Source organism: Hoplias malabaricus, chromosome X2 (genome assembly GCF_029633855.1).
Source record: "Hoplias malabaricus isolate fHopMal1 chromosome X2, fHopMal1.hap1, whole genome shotgun sequence".
In the NCBI taxonomy this organism is placed as follows: Eukaryota; Metazoa; Chordata; class Actinopteri; order Characiformes; family Erythrinidae; genus Hoplias; species Hoplias malabaricus.
In genome coordinates this window covers 7,871,782-7,891,371 of record NC_089819.1, presented here as the reverse complement: position 1 = coordinate 7,891,371, position 19,590 = coordinate 7,871,782, and the positions used below count along the sequence as shown (strand labels likewise).

Below are 19,590 nucleotides of genomic sequence, written 5' to 3'. Positions count from 1 at the left end.
TGGATATTGGATAGTTTGTTTTATTAATATAAATTTCAATGATGCTATTTGTGACAAGCCAAATTCACAAAAGTTCTTGAACTTTCACCCTCTAGTTTCACCTGTAGCCAGCCGTAGGATTAAGTCATTCCACAGTCCAGCGTGCTGAATGACACAGGTGTACTTGTCCCTGTCCAGTTCCTCAGGTGAGACGGTCAGAACACTTCTCGTCTGGAAAGTTCCATCTTCGTTGACCAGTGTCTCACTGTGACTCACATCCTCATGAAGAATCTCTCCATTCTTCTTCCAGGTGATCGACACATCTTTGGGGAAGAAACCTGTGGCATGACACACCACTGGAGCAAAAGAGTTCTTCTGGAAAACATCCACTTCAGGAGGAACTGAGGAGAGAGAGAGAAAGAAATTACCCAATATATACAAATCTGGTGCTGCTGCTGATTTACAGCTAATACAGTGCTCTGGTTGGCTGACTGGATTTGGGCAGGACGGATATAAAGACCTGTTGGTTGGCTAGCTCTCGGCTCCTCACCATTGCATCTTCCTGCCAGACTTGTGACAAGTGTTGTGTGTGAAGGACTATTCTGTGTGTAACTCTGCTGCTAAAAGTAATGTTAAAGCAACAGTTAATCTCCTAAATTGGAAGTGGTAAGAGGTGTAGCTTTTTTTCTTTAAAGGGGTTTTTGTTTGTTAGGGATTTAGGTTATGTTTTTGTATTGGTTATTTTTTAGGTTACTTATGTGTTTTGGGTGGGTGTCACGGTGGCGCAGCAGTTAGTGTCACAGTGTCTCCAGGGACCTGGAGGTTGTGGGTTCGAGTTCCTCTCAGAGTGACTGTCTATGAGTGTGGTGTGTTCTCCTTGTGTCCGTGTGGGTTTCCTCCAGGTGCTCCAGTTTCTTCCAATAGTCCAAAAAACGTTGATTAAAAAAAAAGTGTCCCTAGGTGTGAGTTTTGATTATTTTGGGCATTGACCACTCCTGAAGTTTTGCTTCCATTATAGCAAATAAAACATCTTGAGTCTTATTATTATTTTTTTTTTTGGTATTCTTGATCTGATAGGATTGATGTGGGAGGAGTTGGGGGGCGACATTCTTTTATGTTACTGTCTACCTAGACAGGATGTAAAAATTGGCCATTCTAAACTATTACTGTGGCACCAGAGGCAAAATAGAGGCACAAAGTAAAGGAAGGAAGGAAGAAAACAAATAGTAATTTGGGCTTGGTGTGTAGCAATCTCTCTGCCCACCAGGTACACATACAAACAACAAAACCAGCCCAAATAACCCCTTAAACAAACCTAAAGGTGGCCTTTGAGCCTGTTAGGGGCTCCCCAGCCTCTCCTATATTCAGTGCCACCATATTACTTCATTCTCTTTAATCAAATTTTGTTTGATACACATTCTCTTGAGATTCATATGACAGATAGACCTCCTGCAATGTTTAAAATTTGCCATTTCTAAATGTGATGATAAAATGTGAATAATACAGAAACATTATCTAGTTTAATAATGTTTGACGATCCACTGACCTGCCTCAGGGTTGATGAACCCTGATCTAATCACCTGATGAAGATTAGCAGTGTATCAACACCGACACCTTAAACAATGTTCACTTAATCCACGTGGGTAAATCTTTTATTTTTCATTGTCTGTTCTGTACATGTGTCCAGCATGATTGTGATCGACAGCTCAATGCGTTAAACATATGCAGTATTTTCAGCTGCTCACTCACAGCTCTGAGGGCCTGGTCTTTAGTTAGAGAACATAATTTTACCGTATTCTATACTAATTGTAGATGGGGTTTGTAGAAATGTGCACACTCACACACCTGATCATCCCACTGGCAGAAAATAAAAAACCTGACTAGTTTTATAGATAAATTAACATCTAATCATAGAGTTTCACATACTTTTGCCACTCACAGGTCTGTGACATTGGATCACTGTCCTCAATTAATAAATAATCAAGTAAACTACTTTTTTTGTGTGTGTTTTCTTAGCTATTTATTTGAATTCTCCTTATCTACTTTTAGAAAATATGTATATATACAAAAAATGTGTTTCTCACATTATGTTTTATTTTTTTATTTAAGCACCTTTCTGTGAGTAGCAACGAAAACTGTACATAAGACGGTCCCCCTCCTCACTTAAGAGATATTCAACAGATAACTGGATGGAAATGTAGAGGCGTACCTCTGTTAGAAACATGAAACTACCATTCTGTGGTCTCATAAAAGCAGTTTAATCTGTTTACTGCATGTCTCACTGCATGAGATGGTGCAGCTTTTATCTGGGGTTATGTGAGGTTGTGTCACATTTTTAGATTTCACAGAATGAAAAAGAAAATGGTATGTCCTGTCTCTTCTAATCTGTGTCCCACTTTGAGATTTTGGGCCAAATTGTAGGCATTTCCAAAATGTTCTCAATATTACTTTAGTTCTCGGGCCTCCAAATCTGCCGCAATGGACCAATGTCGCATTTCTCGTTCATCAAACATCACTGATTTTAACTCACACTCTGGTACCATCCATATTAACTCACATTCAAACAACTAAAACTCAAACATTCAAGCACCACCAATTTTAATTTATTCGTGTGTTATTATGCTATTCATATTGTGAATCATCTGTCCTCAGCAAAACAGCTCAGACTTTGAGCTGTGAATCTGAACCAGGCCTAAATGATCTGCATGTTTTGAGAGTCATGAGAGTGGCAGTGTGTGAATCAGATCATTTACCTTTCTTCTCCAGAGTGGATCTACCGTATTCCACATACTTCCGTAACCAGTCGATACAGGTGGACCCCCCACGACCCTAAATTGGATAAGCGGTTACAGATAATAAATGGTGTATCTGTCAGTTTCATTAATTATTGTCATTTTAATTAACCACAAAATAACCTAAAAGTAAAGTAGTTTGAAAATGGCAAGTGAAAAGAATTTATTTGTCACTGCATTTGTTCCATGAAGGAAAAAGCATGAGCGTCATTTGTTCTGTTCTTGAGGATAATATTGTCTCCAAAGATGTGTGTGAGTTTTGGTTTAGATGATTTAAAGATGGTGATTTAAATGTTATCACTTAATTTGTCATTTTTAATTCTACTCAACAGGGACCATAAAACAACAAAGGATTACATTAAAGTTTTGAATTGCAGTTATATGTTACTTAAGAATGCTTTAAAAGATATTCATACACTATACATTTGAATAAATATCCATATATCTACATTTCTGTGTAAACATTTGAGCATGCCAGTCTAATATAGATATGATAAAAGGTAAACACATCTTCTACATAGAACATACTGTATTTCTTCCCAATTTAAGCCACAGTGACTAGTTACTAACTGACTTTAACTTTAGGGAAAAATATGTGAAAACATGCAAAACAAATGTCACCTTATTCACTGCAAAGTCTTTTCTTTCATTTTATTAAACTCTGATTTAAATCTTCTCTGATAAAATTTGTTCCATTTTGCTCAATTAGAAAACCATGTGAATACAAAAAAAAAACATTTGCATATGACTCTAGCTGTTATATTAATTTCTGTTACACAAAAAAATGGAACATTTTGTAAATTGTAATAAAAATAAAAATAAAGCGTCTTCTTTGTACATTTATGAGTTAAATACATTTTCATGAGAATGAAAAAACTACAGATTGTTATTTTAATGCCATTTTCCAAAATGTCCCAACTTTTCTGGAAACACTGTTATAAAAATCATTTGCTACAATGAAGCCTTTTAAAACAAAAAGTGTGGACTTACCTGCTGATGCCAGGTGGATGATGAATGTAGAAAACAGAATATATTTCATTATGTTGTTTTCATCTCAATGCAGTTATAAATAAGTAAAAAATCTATCACCTCGTCATGTGCAGCAGTGGTCACTGCTTTTTTTGGGGCTCATACAAACATGTGTCAGTAATGTGTGCCCCTTAAATAGCTGAATCCACTCATTACAAGAGGCGTCCACGATCACCTTTTTAGGATCATACACACAACCTTCATTGATGCTGTAGACCTACATCAGGTCTAGTCCTTATAGTCTTTTCTCTACTTGTGCTCAACATGAAACATAGTTCATTTCTGTAATACATTTTTGTATAATTAGTGTTTGTATAATATAAAAAATGATTGTAGTGTAGGTGTTTTATAGGAAGTATTTAGTTGTACCATCTGTGATAAGTCCAGAGCCACTTCTTGGGGTAATTATGTTTTTATTTCTCAGTTAATACACTTCTGGTAGAAGGAATGACTATAAAGATGGCTTTGATTATAATGTTTGGACATTTTAATTCTGATGTTCTGTGTAATAATACAAGATAATTATATGGGTATATGTAACAATACTGCATCTTATTTTACAAAAAGAGGTGTAGGAAAATTCCTATTAAGAGTCTCTATTATTATCATCATTATAATTATAAGTAGTAATGCATAGAAGTGATTAAATTCATAATTGTTTTTGTGCTCATATTAAAGTCTTGTTTCCGATATGTGCATTTAGTTATAGACATTAGACAACATGAGCTTCGTCACATTCGATTTATTACCATCAAAATTCAGCCTTGAGCCTTGAGATTACCTTTAGTTTTACACAAAAGTTTCCTTACAATCATGTATTTAAATTAATAAATTAATTAATTTAATTAGGAATTTATAAATTAATTATTACAGCCAAATACAGATGGTCAGAAGCTACAGCCATTTACACCGACATACAGTTACACTACAAAGACATTTAGAGTCTCTCTGAATTTTATCATGTGTGTGTGCTCTGTGGCATGAAGTGTGTATTATACAGAAATTGCAAGAAAATGTTTAAATTTTGTACATTTGTAAACATTATTTGTTGTGTTGCATTGAGGTGTTGAGAGGTTGCTGAGAATGAATTAGACAGAGTCATGTGTGTGAAGAGAGTAAAGATGTTTCATTTTAAAGTAGAGATGGAAAAGTTTACAGAGATGTTTCTTGGTCGCGACTTGGTTACTCTCTACCACCTTCAGTGGGAGCAAACACATAACCCCCCCCCCCCCCTCCACCAAGCATCAAAGTTATGAACCGAAGATACACAGGTAGAGGAGAGATAAAATATGGAATTAATATGAAATTAATCACTTTCCAACAGTTGATAATGACATTTAGAATTGTTTTATTTTTTTTAAGAGAACGTGTACATGTCCCCTCCCACCAAAATAAATGAGAATTCATTCATTCATTCATTATCTGTTACCTCTTATCCAGTTCAGGGTCACGGTGGGTCCAAAGCCTACCTGGAATCATTGGGCGCAAGGCAGGAATACACCCTGGAGGGGGCGCCAGTCCTTCACAGGGCAACACATACACACACACATTCACTCACACCTACGGACACTTTTGAGTCGCCAATCCACCTACCAACGTGTGTTTTTGGACTGTGGGAGGAAACCGGAGCACCTGGAGGAAACCCACGTGGACACGGGGAGAACACACCAACTCCTTACAGGCAGTCACCCGGAGCAGGACTCTGGAGCTGTGTGACTGAGACACTTCCTGCTGCACCACCGTGCCGCCAATATATATTACACTATATACAATATTTATACTTAGTTAGCAGCTCCTAATCCACATTTTCGGTTCACTTTAAATGGTGGAACTCATTGTTTTGGTTGATTAATTCTGTGTCCCAATCACACAAAAATTCACTTTACCTTCTAGACTACTCACAGCCAATCTGAAAATGTGCAATACTTTTCCTAATACCATACGTATTATGTGTGGTTTGGGATTGGGCAGAAGAAACATAGTTGGAAATTCGGTTATTAACATTAATCTATTTTTTATTTTTATATATACATTAATTTATATTTACTACAGTAACACAACATAAGAACAATTCCATGTTTACAACTTGTTTACAACAACATTAAAATAAACACAACAATTTCCTGTTGTTGTTCCAGAAGTCCAAAACATTCAGAGTGTTTTCACACTGCACAGAAACCCAACCTTCATAGTCTATAATTCAAATTCACTTTCAGTGTGTATACACAATTCTGAATGTGTGAAAATTCCTCACAAATTATGTGTAATAAAGATTTGCAGCTGTAGAAATATTTTCTGCCTGTGTTAATAACTTTTGTACCACCAGATATCATTTGCAGATTATCAACAGTGAGGTTTCACATGTCTGTGATACAGGCTCACACACACTTTGTATGTTTGTGTGAAACACTGAAGTTATAAGCTTAAATCTCAGAAATGTGTTTTATGGCTGAGCTGACTAGCCAATCCGCACGCTGCCCACTCACTCACCAATCAGTACCCTGCCCACTCAGTAGCCAATCAGGCAGCAAATGATTCTATCACATTCTGTTTATGTGTGTAAATACAAACCGGATTCCAAAAAAGTTGGGACAAGGCCATTTTTTACCATTTTGTGGCATCCCCCCCTTCTTCTTACAACACTTAACAGACATCTGGGGACAGAGGAGACCAGTTTCTCACGTTTAGAAATAGGAATGCTCCCCCATTCATGTCTAATACAGGTCTCTAACTGTTCAATCGTCTTGGGCCTTCTTTGTCGCACCTTCCTCTTTATGATGCGCCAACTGTTCTCTATAGGTGAAAGATCTGGACTGCAGGCTGCCATTTCAATACCCGGATCCTTCTCCTACGTAGCCATGATGTAGTGATTGCTGCAGAATGTGGTCTGGTATTATCTGGTTGAAAAATGCAGGGTCTTCCCTGAAAGAGATGACGTCTAGATGGGAGCATATGTTGTTCTAGAACCTGAACATAGTTCTCTGCATTAATTGTGCCTTTCCAGACATGCAAGCTGCCCATGCCACAAGCACTCATGCAACCCCATACCATCAGTGATGCAGGCTTCTGAACGGAACGTTGATAACAACTTGGGTTATCCTTGTCCTCTCTGGTCCGGATGACATGGCGTCCCAGTGTTCCATAAAGAACTTCAAATCGTGACTCATCTGACCACAGAACAGTCTTCCATTTTGCCACACTCCATTTTAAAAGACCCCTGGCCCAGTGCAAACGTCTGAGCTTGTGGAGCTTGCTTAGAAATGGCTTCCTCTTTGCACTGTAGAGTTTCAGCTGGCAACGGTGGATGGCACGGTGGATTGTGTTCACTGACAATGCTTTCTGGAAGTATTCCTGAGCCCATTCTGTTATTTCCTTGACAGTGGCGTTCCTGTTTGAGGTGCAGTGATGTTTAAGGGCCCGGAGATCACGAGCATCCAGTAGAGTTTTACGGCCTTGACCCTTACGCACAGCAATTGTTCCAGATTCTCTGAATCTTTTGATGATGTTATGCACAGTTGATGATGGTAACTTAAAAGTCTTTGCTATTTTACGCTGAGTAACACCATTCTGGTATCGCTGCACTATCTTTCTGCGCAACAATGGTGGAATTGGTGATCCTCTTACCATCTTGGCTTCAGAGAGACACTGACACTCTGAGAAGCTCTTTTTATACCCAATCATGTTGTCAATTGACCTAATTAGTGTTAATAGGTCTTCCAGCTGTTCGTTATATGCTCAATTTCCTTTTTCCAGCCACTTATTGCTACTTGTCCCAACTTTTTTGGTATTTGTTGACACTGTGAAATTTTAAATCATAATTTTATTATCATATTTTCTATTAAAATGTTACATTTACTCAGATTAAACTTTTGATCTGTCATCTATGTTCTATTACGAAGAAAATATTGACATTTTCCATCTCCACATCATTGCATTCAGTTTTTATTCACAATTTGTTTAGTGTCCCAACCTTTTTGGAGTCCGGTTTGAGGATTAGCATCTTGGATGGTTATGCCTACTTTGTCGAAATGTGCTCACCTCTGTCAAGCAGTCTGCAGCTCTCAAAAAATTCAAATGAAATGATGACAATAAATACCTACAAAACAAAAGGACTGTAAAAGTTAAATATAAACAAGTTGACACAAAAAATTCAAACCTTACCAAAGGCTCTTAAATAGGAAGCAAATTTAACTTTTAGTTTATAATTACTGACAGGTTGGAAAGGAACCCTACTCTATAGGTGTAAGTTCCAGCTGATGCTGAAATGTCATTTTAAAAATAATTTTCAGCAGGTAATAGACATTCACAGCCAGGTCTATGAGTCTCTTATAAACCCAAACAATGATGTCCTCACACACCATTTCTGTTTTCACATAAAGGAGTAAACAATAAAGCAAATCCACTGCAGTTGTGAAACTGAATTCTTGGTTTAATGGAAAACTAAACAAATGGAAAACTGAAGTAACATGGAGCTAAACATGCAACTGTCACTTTCTTGGAAAGTTTGCAAATGTAAAAATATTTACAACAATGTGTACGTAAAACAAAAACGTTGTATTAAATGATGGCTATCTTTCACACACTGTCACAATGTTTTGGGAACTGGGGTTGCTGTATGAAACATTAATTAATTCATTCATTGCCTGTAACTTATCCAGTTCGGGGTTTTGCGGATGGGTCCAGAGCCTGGAGGGTGCACCAGTCCTTCACAGGGTGACACACACTCACACCTATGGACACTTTTTTGAGTCACCAGTCCACCTACCACAGCATGGTTTTGGACTGTGGGAGGAAACCGGAGCACCTGGAGGAAAGCCACATGGAGAACACACCAAACTCTTCACAGAAAGTCACCCGGAGCGGGACTTGAACCCACAACCTCCTGGTCCCTGGGGCTGTGTGACTGTAACAGTACCCGCTGAGCCACCCCAGTAGGAAACTAATCTATAATAAAAGAAATGAACTGAAAACTTCCTCTTCAATTCCATGCCTTTCATTCTCTGTAAATACAAAAACAAAATTTCAGTAAATATCAATATAAATAATTTATTATTCAGTCCCAGATAAAAGACAGTTATAGGACAGTCTTCAGTGTTCACACAGCACTGTAACTGACCTGCAGACGGAAAGTCCACCTGAGAGAAGATCACCTCTGTGAACACAGAATTATCTGAAGAATCTGCTGAACACAGAGAGTGGAATTAAAATAAATCATGACATAATCCTAATATCTAATGCTACAAATCAACCATGTGGTCATTTCCATTATGCCAACTTTTAATATATATTAACTAATGCTTTTTAATAGAGCAGGTTAATACTGTAGCAGAACCAGAGACTTCCTGGTCTCCCAGCATGCACTGCAAGCTCCCCTGATTGTAGCTTTAAGAGGTTATTTTGAGAGTATTGTTAATAGTATTTAAGTGTTCATAGGGTTTTAAATAACGTTTATTTGCTGGTGTGTGTGTGTCTGGGCTTAGAGTGTAGTAGAGATGTATTGTTGTTTGGAGCCACCATCTGGTAGAAGGGTGTCTGCATGCATGTAATGCCCTTGAATCTTGCTGTAGCGTGCTTAGTTTTGTGTTCTGTTTTTATTTGTTTCTTGTTTGTGCTCCCCTTGTCATGTGACTTTCCCTCTGTCTTGTGTCTGCTTCCTGCTTGTTCTCAGGTCATGTGATACCCTTCTCTTGTGTTTCTAGTGTCACGTCTTTATCTGTTCCCAGGTGTTTCTTGTTTGTGTTGTCTTGATATAATCCTTGTCAGTGTTTCCTGGTTGTGGGTCATTGTATGTATGTTGTCTGTGCTTCATGTCTCTGTTTCATGTCTCTGTTTCTTAGCTTTGCTCTGTATTTAGCCCCTTGTTCTGTATTAGCCTTGTTTAGTGTTTGCTTTTGGCAGTAAGGTTGTCAGTTCCCATCTCTGCGTATGGTATAATATTCTTCATTAAGTTTTTCTTACCTGAGTTTGTCAACATTATCCAATAAATAAAAATGATGAAAACTAAAGATATAGCAAAAATGGAAATATACAAAAGTAGTGCTGACGGCCCATCTGAAACACCAATGAGAAAAAGAATGTCAGTGTTGTGTGTCTGTGAAAAGATTCTGAAAATACTGTTTACACTCTTCCATGAAGCGGAATTTTCTCACCATTCAGGGATGTGATCCTGGGATCCTGTCCAAAGTTCTGAACAGTGCAGGTGTACTGGTTCCTGTTCAGTTCCTCAGGTGAAACACACAGGACACTAGTCTTCTGGAAGGTTCCACCCTTACTGACTATTTTCTTTTCAAGAGCCACGTTCTTATGAAGAGTCACTCCATTCCTCTGCCAGGAGATCACTACTGGTTTGGGAAAGAAACTTGTTGCATGACACCCCACCGGACAAGAAGAGTTCCCGTGGAACCGATCCACTTCACAAAAAGAGAGAGAGAACACAGCTTTCTCTCAGTCAGAATGATCACACTCCCCAAACAATGGCTCACAAGAAAGAAAGAGAGAGAGAGAGATAGCAAGGGAGCTAGAGAGAGAGAAGACAACCAAGAGACAACATAATAAAGTGTTCTGCACGCTCTTAAAATGTTAAAACATTTTTTTCTGGAACATTTTAAGGAACATGGTGAGCATTTTATGGCCATGCATTAGATTACCTGTTTATAGTGATTTTGGAGCATTCCACATCATTTAAATGGCACGATTTCTATCAGCAGTAAACATAGACAAAACTGTGCACTCTGGCTAGTGACAGTTTTGAAACGTTATACAGCTAAAAGAACTGGGTTTGTGCATTACTGGCCTAATAATTACACTAGCTTGTAAGTGCTAATGTGCACACACACACAAAACAGAGGCACCCACATAAAGTAGTAAGTACAGAAAAAGAGTGCACCCCTCATAACAGAGAAATGTATTCATAACCAAGAGACGCACACACATTGGGCACAAATAAGTAATAGGCGCACACACACACACACACACACACACAGGAAAATTATAATGTGTGAGAAATCTGTATTGACTCCAGAAAAAAGTAATTCATCACCACCAGTAAGTCTGAGACCACCTTAAGTGATAAGGTGGTCTTATCACTGTAATACTGTACACAATATGCACTCGTATGCTCCAGAGACTCAGCTTTATTTTACCTGTAGCCAGCCGTAGGGTTAAGTCATTCCATAGTCCAGCGTGCTGAATGACACAGGTGTACTTGTCCCTGTCCAGTTCCTCAGGTGAGACGGTCAGAATACTTCTCTTCTGGAAAGTTCCATCTTCGTTGACCAGTGTCTCACTGTGACTTACATTCTCATGAATAACCTCTCCATTCTTCTTCCAGATGATCGACACATCTTTGGGGAAGAAACCTGTAGCATGACACACCACTGGAGCAAATGAGTTCTTCTGGAAAACATCCACTTCAGGAGGAACTGAGGAGAGAGAGAGTAGTGGGTAGTGATCTTATTTCAAGGTCACTATGAGTGCACTACAGGGAGTTTTACTGTTGCAGAGCTTTAGGGTCCTAGGTTTTGATGGAGAATTCACTTATTCATAGATCAGGCATGGGACATTTCCCCAGAGGCAAGAATTTAGAAAACACGTGACTGTAATAAACAAATAATATAAAGACATGAGAATTATTTTAAACAAATGAGTTTTATGCCAAAAAATATTAAAATGGTCAAAGTGATACTTGAGTTTAAAACTCAGGCCTGAACTCTGTGGGAAAAAAGGAGAATGGTAGCATGAGATTGTTTGGTACAGTATGATAAGACATCCTTATGAGATAAGAATGCCTTTTTAATTGGGGTTCTATGGAATGCAACTTAATGCAAAATAGAAGGAGCGAGATGATCTCACCCCAAAAAGTGTACGTAAACTTTGGTTTTCAGTATGTCATTGTGAGTGAGTCTGCAGGAGGCCTTCTGTAATAACTCTCCAAATAAAGAACCTGCTGATCTTCCAAGAGGTCGTCTTCGTCTTTCAAGTATTTTTTTTAAGAACTAGAAACTTTTATTTGAACTTATTCTTTCAGGTACTATAGTTAGACTAGATACAAGATTAACACGTCGTGGTAACGACAGTTTATGGGTTCAAATCCCACCTTGGGTCATTTTCTGTAAGGAGTTCGCTCAACCTGTGTCTGTGTAGGTTTCCTCCAGTTGTTCCTCCCACAGTCCAGAAACAAACTGGATGATTGGCTGACTTCTCAAAAGTGTCCATAGATGTAAGTGAGTGTTGGGTTCTGTGATGGACTGAGGCCAAGCCCAGGGTACACTTCAGCCTTGTGCCCAGTTACTCTGAGTACACTCCAGACCCACCACAACAGAGATTATTTTATGAGTGGTCCCTGTCCATATAATAGCTATATCACTGGGAGAACTCAAAATGAATTCCTAGTGATGCTGTAGCCATTCTTAACTGAGAGTCACATAGAGCACAACTGACCTGTCCCTCTCTTTTTCATCACCTGCCAAAAGAACTGAGCAGTTATTGTTTGTAAACCCTTTATACTTTTCTATATTTCTGCATAAATATGACCTAAATTATCATCTGACTTTCATCAATATAACAAATGAGAGTAGCAATGAACGCTGCACATTAGACAGAAACAACAGCTGCAGTCCCCCTCCTCGACCCCCAACCCCTTAAGAGATATTCAGCAGATAACTGGATGGAAATGTAGAGGTGTACCTCTGTGAGAACATGAAACTACCATTCTGTGGTCTCATAAAAGCAGTTTAATCTGTTTACTGCATGTCTCACTGCATTATCTGGGGTTATGTCACAATTTTAGATTTTTCATAATGATAAAAGAATACCATTATATATATATATATATGTTAGGATAAGGTGGTCTGTAAGGGCAAATGCACAAAAAAAAATTTTGTCTCCATGTTTTTTTTTTTTAGATTTTGGGCCAAATTGTAGGCATTTCCAAAACTGTCTCAATATTACTTTATTTCCAAATTTCCAAATCTGCCGCAATGGAACGTCACATTTCTCTTTTATCGGACATCACTGATTTTAACTCACACTCTGGTACCATCCATATTAACATTCAAACAACTAAGACTGTAACATTCAAGCACCACCAATTTTAATTTATTCGTGTGTTATTATGCTCTTCATATCTGTCCTCAGCAAAACAGCTCAGACTTGGAGCTGTGAGTCTGAACCAGGCCTAAATGATCTGCAAGTGTTGAGAGTCATGAGAGTGGCAGTGTGTGCATCAGATCATTTACCTTTCCTCTCCAGAGTGGATCTACCGTATTCCACATACTTCTGTAACCAGTCGATACAGGTGTTCTCCAAGTAGTTCTTAACCTGAGAAGCCTTGTCTTCACTTTCCCACCTCTGTTTGGTTATCAGAGCTTTAGGATTAGATGCAGTCCAGGTTTTAGCGTTTAGATCCAGACTGAGGAAGTCTTCTCCATCATAACCAAACTGCATGTATCCATTTTTAGGTCCATTACCATTCACCTCACAGCCGTATATCCACTGAAGTGTATGAATCCCTGCAGAGACATGTACAAGACATTAATCCCACATACATTATCTACTGATACAGCACTTCTGTCTGATCCTTACTCAATTCAGTCTCTGGGACACATCCATTCATATGAACAATTAACATAAGGTTAAACATCCTCAGTATGAATGAAATCAGCACAAAAACACACCTCTGGTCTGGTTGAAGCGCTGCATTGCTGTAGCCATGTTGACTTTGAAGGTTTCCTCGTGACGTTGACTTTTCTGTGTCTCTTCGTCCCAGTAATTTTCTTCACTGGGCTTCATCCACTCTGCCTTTGAGAGCATTTTCCTGATCTTACTGTCATAGTACACAATCTGCACATCATCCACTAGTCCCACCACAGTGAACTCTGAGAAATTCATTCCTGGAGTTACTGCAGTGTAAATGTACTGCAGAGAGTGGGAGGCTGTCAAGACAAAAAATGAATGACTTAAATTATTGTGCAGAAACATACACTATATTTTCAAAACTTTAATGAATTCAGTTACTTTAGTTTCTACTGATACACTACAATCTGGAGCAGCTGCATATGAGATTAACTCACTACGTTGATGTGAAATGTTGGTTAGAGTGGTCTATATCTCTCAGGTTTGGGCTGTGGAGTAATGTAAATGTATTCTCTGTAGCAGTGGTTCTTAAACATTTTAGACAAATTACCACCCATTATCTAACCAAAACCTCCTAGTACCATATATAATCATATCACAGAAACACACACACACACACACACACACACTTCACTTGTACACTGTAGTCATACATATGCATTTACTGTTTACCAGTTTAATGAGAGCTGAGCTTAATCATGCAGTGGAAGGAAATATATCAGTGAACTTTAAACACAGGTCTGGCTCAGCATCCATTTTGTTTTGATACTTGATCTTGGGTTTGTCATCATTGTATTAAGTGGTAAACAAAGCAAACTGTGGTCATATTTATATTCTGGATGTGGATTAATGAATAATTTTATTAAAATGTGTTGTTGTTGTTATTGTTATTATTATTATTATTATTATTATTATTATTATTAATAAATATCCCATTTCCAGAAAAGGTCACTTCTGTGAAATATGATTAAAATATAAAATATGTGATTTGTTCATTCTTTTCAAGTTTTATTTAACTGACAAAAGCACAAGATTTAAAATGTTTTCAGTGACCAAATTAATTTATATATATATTTTGGTAAATATATTTGATGCCTGTAACTCACTGCAAAAAGCATTGGATCAGAGGCATGTTTACCACTGTGTTACATCATCTTTCCTTTTGCTTACACTGTTTAATGTCTAGGTACAAGACTTCAGCTGCTGTAAAGTCAGTGGCTGGCATTGCCTGATTCTCCTCTTAATTATGCTCTGTAGGAGACATATCTGGACTGCAAGCAGGTCAGTCAAGTACACACAATCTGTTTAACAAGCCGTGCAGTTGTAGCACCTGTAGAATGCGGCCTGGCATTGTTTTGCAAAAATGATCATGAACTTCTCCCAAAAAAAAAAAAAAAAAAAAATCAGACTAATGGCAGCCTATGTTTCACTAAAATAAGTGTTTGATTCCACCACTTCAATGGAAACCTCTCACATAAGCAAGTCACTCCTGCAGTGGTCATCGATGCACTCCCCTTCCATGAGAGGTTTGGCTTTTGCACCTATAGATGATAACAATGTGGTTGGTCCCTTATGTTATTTGTCAGTGAAAGCACTGGAAATTTCTTCTTTGTGTATCTGTCAGTTTCATTAATTATTGTCATTTTAATTAACCACAAAATAGCCTAAAAGTAAAGTAGTTTGAAAATGGCAAGTTAAAAAATTTATTTGTCACTGCATTTGTTCCATGAAGGAAAAAGCATGAGCGTCATTTGTTCTGTTCTTGAGGATAATATTGTCTCCAAAGATGTGTGTGAGTTTTGGTTTAGATGATTTAAAGATGGTGATTTAAATGTTATCACTTAATTTGTCATTTTTAATTCTACTCAACAGGGACCATAAAACAACAAAGGATTACATTAAAGTTTTGAATTGCAGTTATATGTTACTTAAGAATGCTTTAAAAGATATTCATACACTATACATTTGAATAAATATCCATATATCTACATTTCTGTGTAAACATTTGAGCATGCCAGTCTAATATAGATATGATAAAAGGTAAACACATCTTCTACATAGAACATACTGTATTTCTTCCCAATTTAAGCCACAGTGACTAGTTACTAACTGACTTTAACTTTAGGGAAAAATATGTGAAAACATGCAAAACAAATGTCACCTTATTCACTGCAAAGTCTTTTCTTTCATTTTATTAAACTCTGATTTAAATCTTCTCTGATAAAATTTGTTCCATTTTGCTCAAGTAGAAAACCATGTGAGTACAAAAAAATAACATTTGCATATGACTCTAGTTGTTATATTAATTTCTGTCACACAAAAAATGGAACATTTTGTAAATTGCAATCAAAGTAAAAATAAAGCCTCTTCTTTGTACATTTATCAGTTAAATACATTTTCATGAGAATGAAAAAAACTACAGATTGTTATTTTAATGCCATTTTCCAAAATGTCCCAACTTTTCTGGAAACACTGTTATAAAAATCATTTGCTACAATGAAGCCTAAAGAACAAAAAGTGTGGACTTACCTGCTGATGCCAGGTGGATGATGAATGTAAAAAACAGAATAGATTTCATTATGTTGTTTTCATCTCAATGCAGTTATAAATAAGTAAAAAATCTATCACCTCGTCATGTGCAACAGTGGTCAATGCTTTTTTTGGGGGCTCATACAAACATGTGTCAGTAATGTGTGCCCCTTAAATAGCTGAATCCACTCACTATAAGAGGCGTCCACATCATGTCTACTTCCTTATAGTCTTTTCTCTACTTGTGCTCAACATGAAACATAGTTCATTTCTGTAATACATTGTTTGTATAATTAGTGTTTGTATAATATAAAAAATAATTGTAGTGTAGGTGTTTTATCGGAAGTATTTAGTTGTACCATCTGTGATAAGCCCAGAGCCACTTCTTGGGGTAAATATGTTTTTATTTCTCAGTTAATACACTTCTGGTAGAAGGAATGACTATAAAGATGGCTTTGATTATAATGTTTGGACATTTAAATACTGAAGTTCTGTGTAATAATACAAGATTATTCTATGGGTATATGTAACAATACTGCATCTTATTTTACAATAAGTGGTGTAGGAAAATTCCTATTAAGAGTCTCTATTATTATCATTATTATTATTAATAATAATAATTGTTATTATATGTAGTAATATAAAGCAGTAAAGTGATTAAATTCAGCATTTGTTTTTGTGCTCATATTAAAGTCTTGTTTCCGATATGTGCATTTAGTTATAGACATTAGACAACATGAGCTTCGTCACATTCGATTTATTACCATCAAAATGCAGCCTTGAGCCTTGAGATTAACTTTAGTTTTACACAAAAGTTTCTTTACAGGAATGTATTTAAATTAATAAATTAATTATTACAGCCAAATACAGATGGTCAGAAGCTACAGCCATTTACACCTACATACAATTTTATCATGTGTGTGTGCTCTGTGGCATGAAGTGTGTATTATACAGAAATTGCAAGAAAATGTTTATATTTTGTACATTTGTAAACAGTCAAATTTGTATCGACAATATATATTGATAATGACATGTACAATTGTTTTACTTTTTTAAGAGAATGTGTACATCTAGGGTCCCCTCCCACCAAAATAAATGAGCAACATAGGGAAAAAACAATATTACTATAAGGACACAGTCTTAAGCAGGTATTCTCAGAGTCCAGTATTTACTTTTTCTGGTGTCACACCAAAGAAAATGGGTCTTCTTATAAGAATCTTGCCACTGGTGCCCTTTGGTCCTCTCCAATTGGGGATTTAACATCACATTCCATGTTATTTTCATTGTGTCTGAGAACAGTTTGTTCATGCCCTGAAGACTGTTGTGGAGATAATTGTTTGTTGTTTTCGGGACAGAGATGTTCTGCTGAAGGGACAGAGGGTGGTGTAAAGAGTTTGCAGTTATGGGAGTTTAATAAAAAGTAATAAAAAGTGCTTCACTTTTGATTTCATTGATACTTTTTGTATCTTTAAGGTTTTATTGTTCTTTTCTGTTTTACTTATTCCTTCTTTCATTTTTTACATTTGTGAGTTCAAAATGACATTTTGTATGATTTCTCCAGTAAATGTGAGGACATCTTAACAAATGAAAATCTGGACCATTGTCTGAGCCACGGTTTGTGTTTTGTTACATTATATTGACTTGATCCTGAACGTTTCAGTTTCACTCTGCAATTTAGCATGTGGAGTAAAGGACTTATAAATTTTATACTATATACAATATTTATACTTATTTATAGCTCCTTATCCAAATTTTCGGTTCACTTTAAATGGTGGAACTCATTGTTTTGGTTGATTAATTCTGTGTCCCAATCACACAAATCTTCACTTTACCTTCTAGACTACTCACAGCCATTCTGAAAATGTGCAATACTTTTTGTGATACCCTATGCACTATGTGTGGTTTGGGATTGAGCAGAAGTAACAAAGTGGGAAATTTGGTTATTATCCATCCATTATCCAAAACTTATCCGTGGTGTTGGGGGATGGGGTCGTGGGGGAAGCCGTCCAATTAAAGAAACCCAGACCTCCCTTTCCCCAGCCACTGCTTCCAACTCCTCTGGGGGTATGCAGAGGCGTGCCCAGGCCAGTCGAGACATGTAGTCTCTCCAGCGTGTTCTTGGTCTTCCCTGGGGCCTCCTCCCCGTCGGAAATGCTCGGAACACCTCACCAGAAAGGCATCTGGACCAGATGCCCGAACCACCTCCACTGGCTCCTCTCGCCGTGGAGGAGCAGCGGCTCCACTTCGAGTCTTCTCAGGTTATTAACATTAATTTTTTCATTTATATTTACTACAGTAACACAACATAAGAACAAATCCATATTTACAACAACATTAAAATAAACACAACAATTTCCTGTTGTTGTTCCAGAAGTCCAAAACATTCTAAAAGTGTTTTCACACTGCACAGCAACCCAAACTTCATAGTCTATAATTCAAATTCACTTTCAGTGTGAACACACAATTCTGAATGTGTGAAAATTCCTCACAAATTATGTGTAATAAAGATTTGCAGCTGTAGAAAGATTTTCTGCATGTGTTAATAACTTTCGTACCACCGATATCACTTGCAGATTTTCAACAGTGAGGTTTCACATGTCTGTGATACAGGCTCACACACACTTTGTATGTTTGTGTGAAACACTGAAGTTACAAGCTCAAATCCCAGAAATCTCAGAAATGTGTTTTATGGCTGAGCTGACTAGCCAATCAGCACTCTGCCCACTCATTCACCAATCAGTACCCTCAGTACCACTCAGTAGCCAATCAGGCAGTAAATGATTCTAGCACATATTGTTTATGTGTGTAAATACAAACTGAATTCCAAAAAAGTTGGGACAAGGCCATTTTTTAAGTATGCATTGACATCTGGGACAGTAATTCTGGCACAAGGCGGATGTTGCAGATAATTCTTTCTTTATACAGTGTACGTCAAACTCTATCCGCTGTTGATAAATATTGTGGACCATTGTTTTAACAACCATCACAATACATTTACCAGTAATCCCCATTAACCACCAGGTGTCCTTAATCTTTTATTATTTGGAAAATATCACATATTTTACGTACATAGAAAATATTTTATGGATATTTATGCATTATAATAAATATGGTTAATTTTGAAGATATAAATTAGCATCCTGGAAGGTTATGCCTGCTTTGTATAAATGTGCTTACCTCTGTCAAGCAGTCTGCAGCACTCAAAAAATTAAAATGAAATGATGGCAATAAAAACCTACACAAAACAAAAAAGACTGTAAAGTCAAATATAAACAACTTGACACAAAAAAATCAAGTCTTACCAGGGGATAAATAGGAAGCAAATTTAACACAGATTGCTTTAATAAATGAAGGGAAAACATGCTGATGCTGAAATGTCATTTTAATAATAATTTTCAGCAGATAATAGACATTCACAGCCAGGTCCAAGAGTCTCTTATAAACCCAAACAATGACGTCCTCACACACAATTTCTCTGTTTTCAGATGAAGAAGTAAACAATAAAGCAAGTCCACTGCAGTTGTGAAGCTGAATTCTTGGTTTAATTGAATTAAAATTAAACAAATGGAAAAGTGAAGTAACATGGAGCTAAACGTGCACCTGTCACTTTCTTGGAAAGGTTGCAAAT

The 19,590-nt window shown here is 37.1% G+C and overlaps 1 protein-coding gene across 1 annotated transcript; it reads right to left on the bottom strand.

The window, feature by feature from the left end:
* Positions 1-9,917: 9,917 nt before the first annotated feature.
* On the bottom strand, positions 9,918-16,011 carry LOC136676564 (H-2 class I histocompatibility antigen, Q10 alpha chain-like). Its single transcript, XM_066653659.1, has 5 exons — positions 15,963-16,011; positions 13,475-13,732; positions 13,037-13,309; positions 10,943-11,221; positions 9,918-10,210 (listed from the first exon to the last, which is right to left on the bottom strand). The coding sequence occupies exons 1-5, from the start codon at positions 16,009-16,011 to the stop codon at positions 9,918-9,920; spliced, it is 1,152 nt and encodes a 383-aa protein (XP_066509756.1).
* Between the last annotated feature and the right edge of the window lie 3,579 nt (positions 16,012-19,590).

Coding starts and splice junctions, on each gene's coding strand:
- LOC136676564 (XM_066653659.1), bottom strand. CDS start 16,011: ATGAAATCTATTCTGTTTTTTACATTCATCATCCACCTGGCATCAGCA. Junction 11,222..13,036: donor ATCCACTCTGGAGAGGAAAG/GTAAATGATCTG, acceptor CTCTCTCCTCAG/TTCCTCCTGAAGTGGATGTT. Junction 10,211..10,942: donor AACCCTACGGCTGGCTACAG/GTAAAATAAAGC, acceptor CTTTTTGTGAAG/TGGATCGGTTCCACGGGAAC.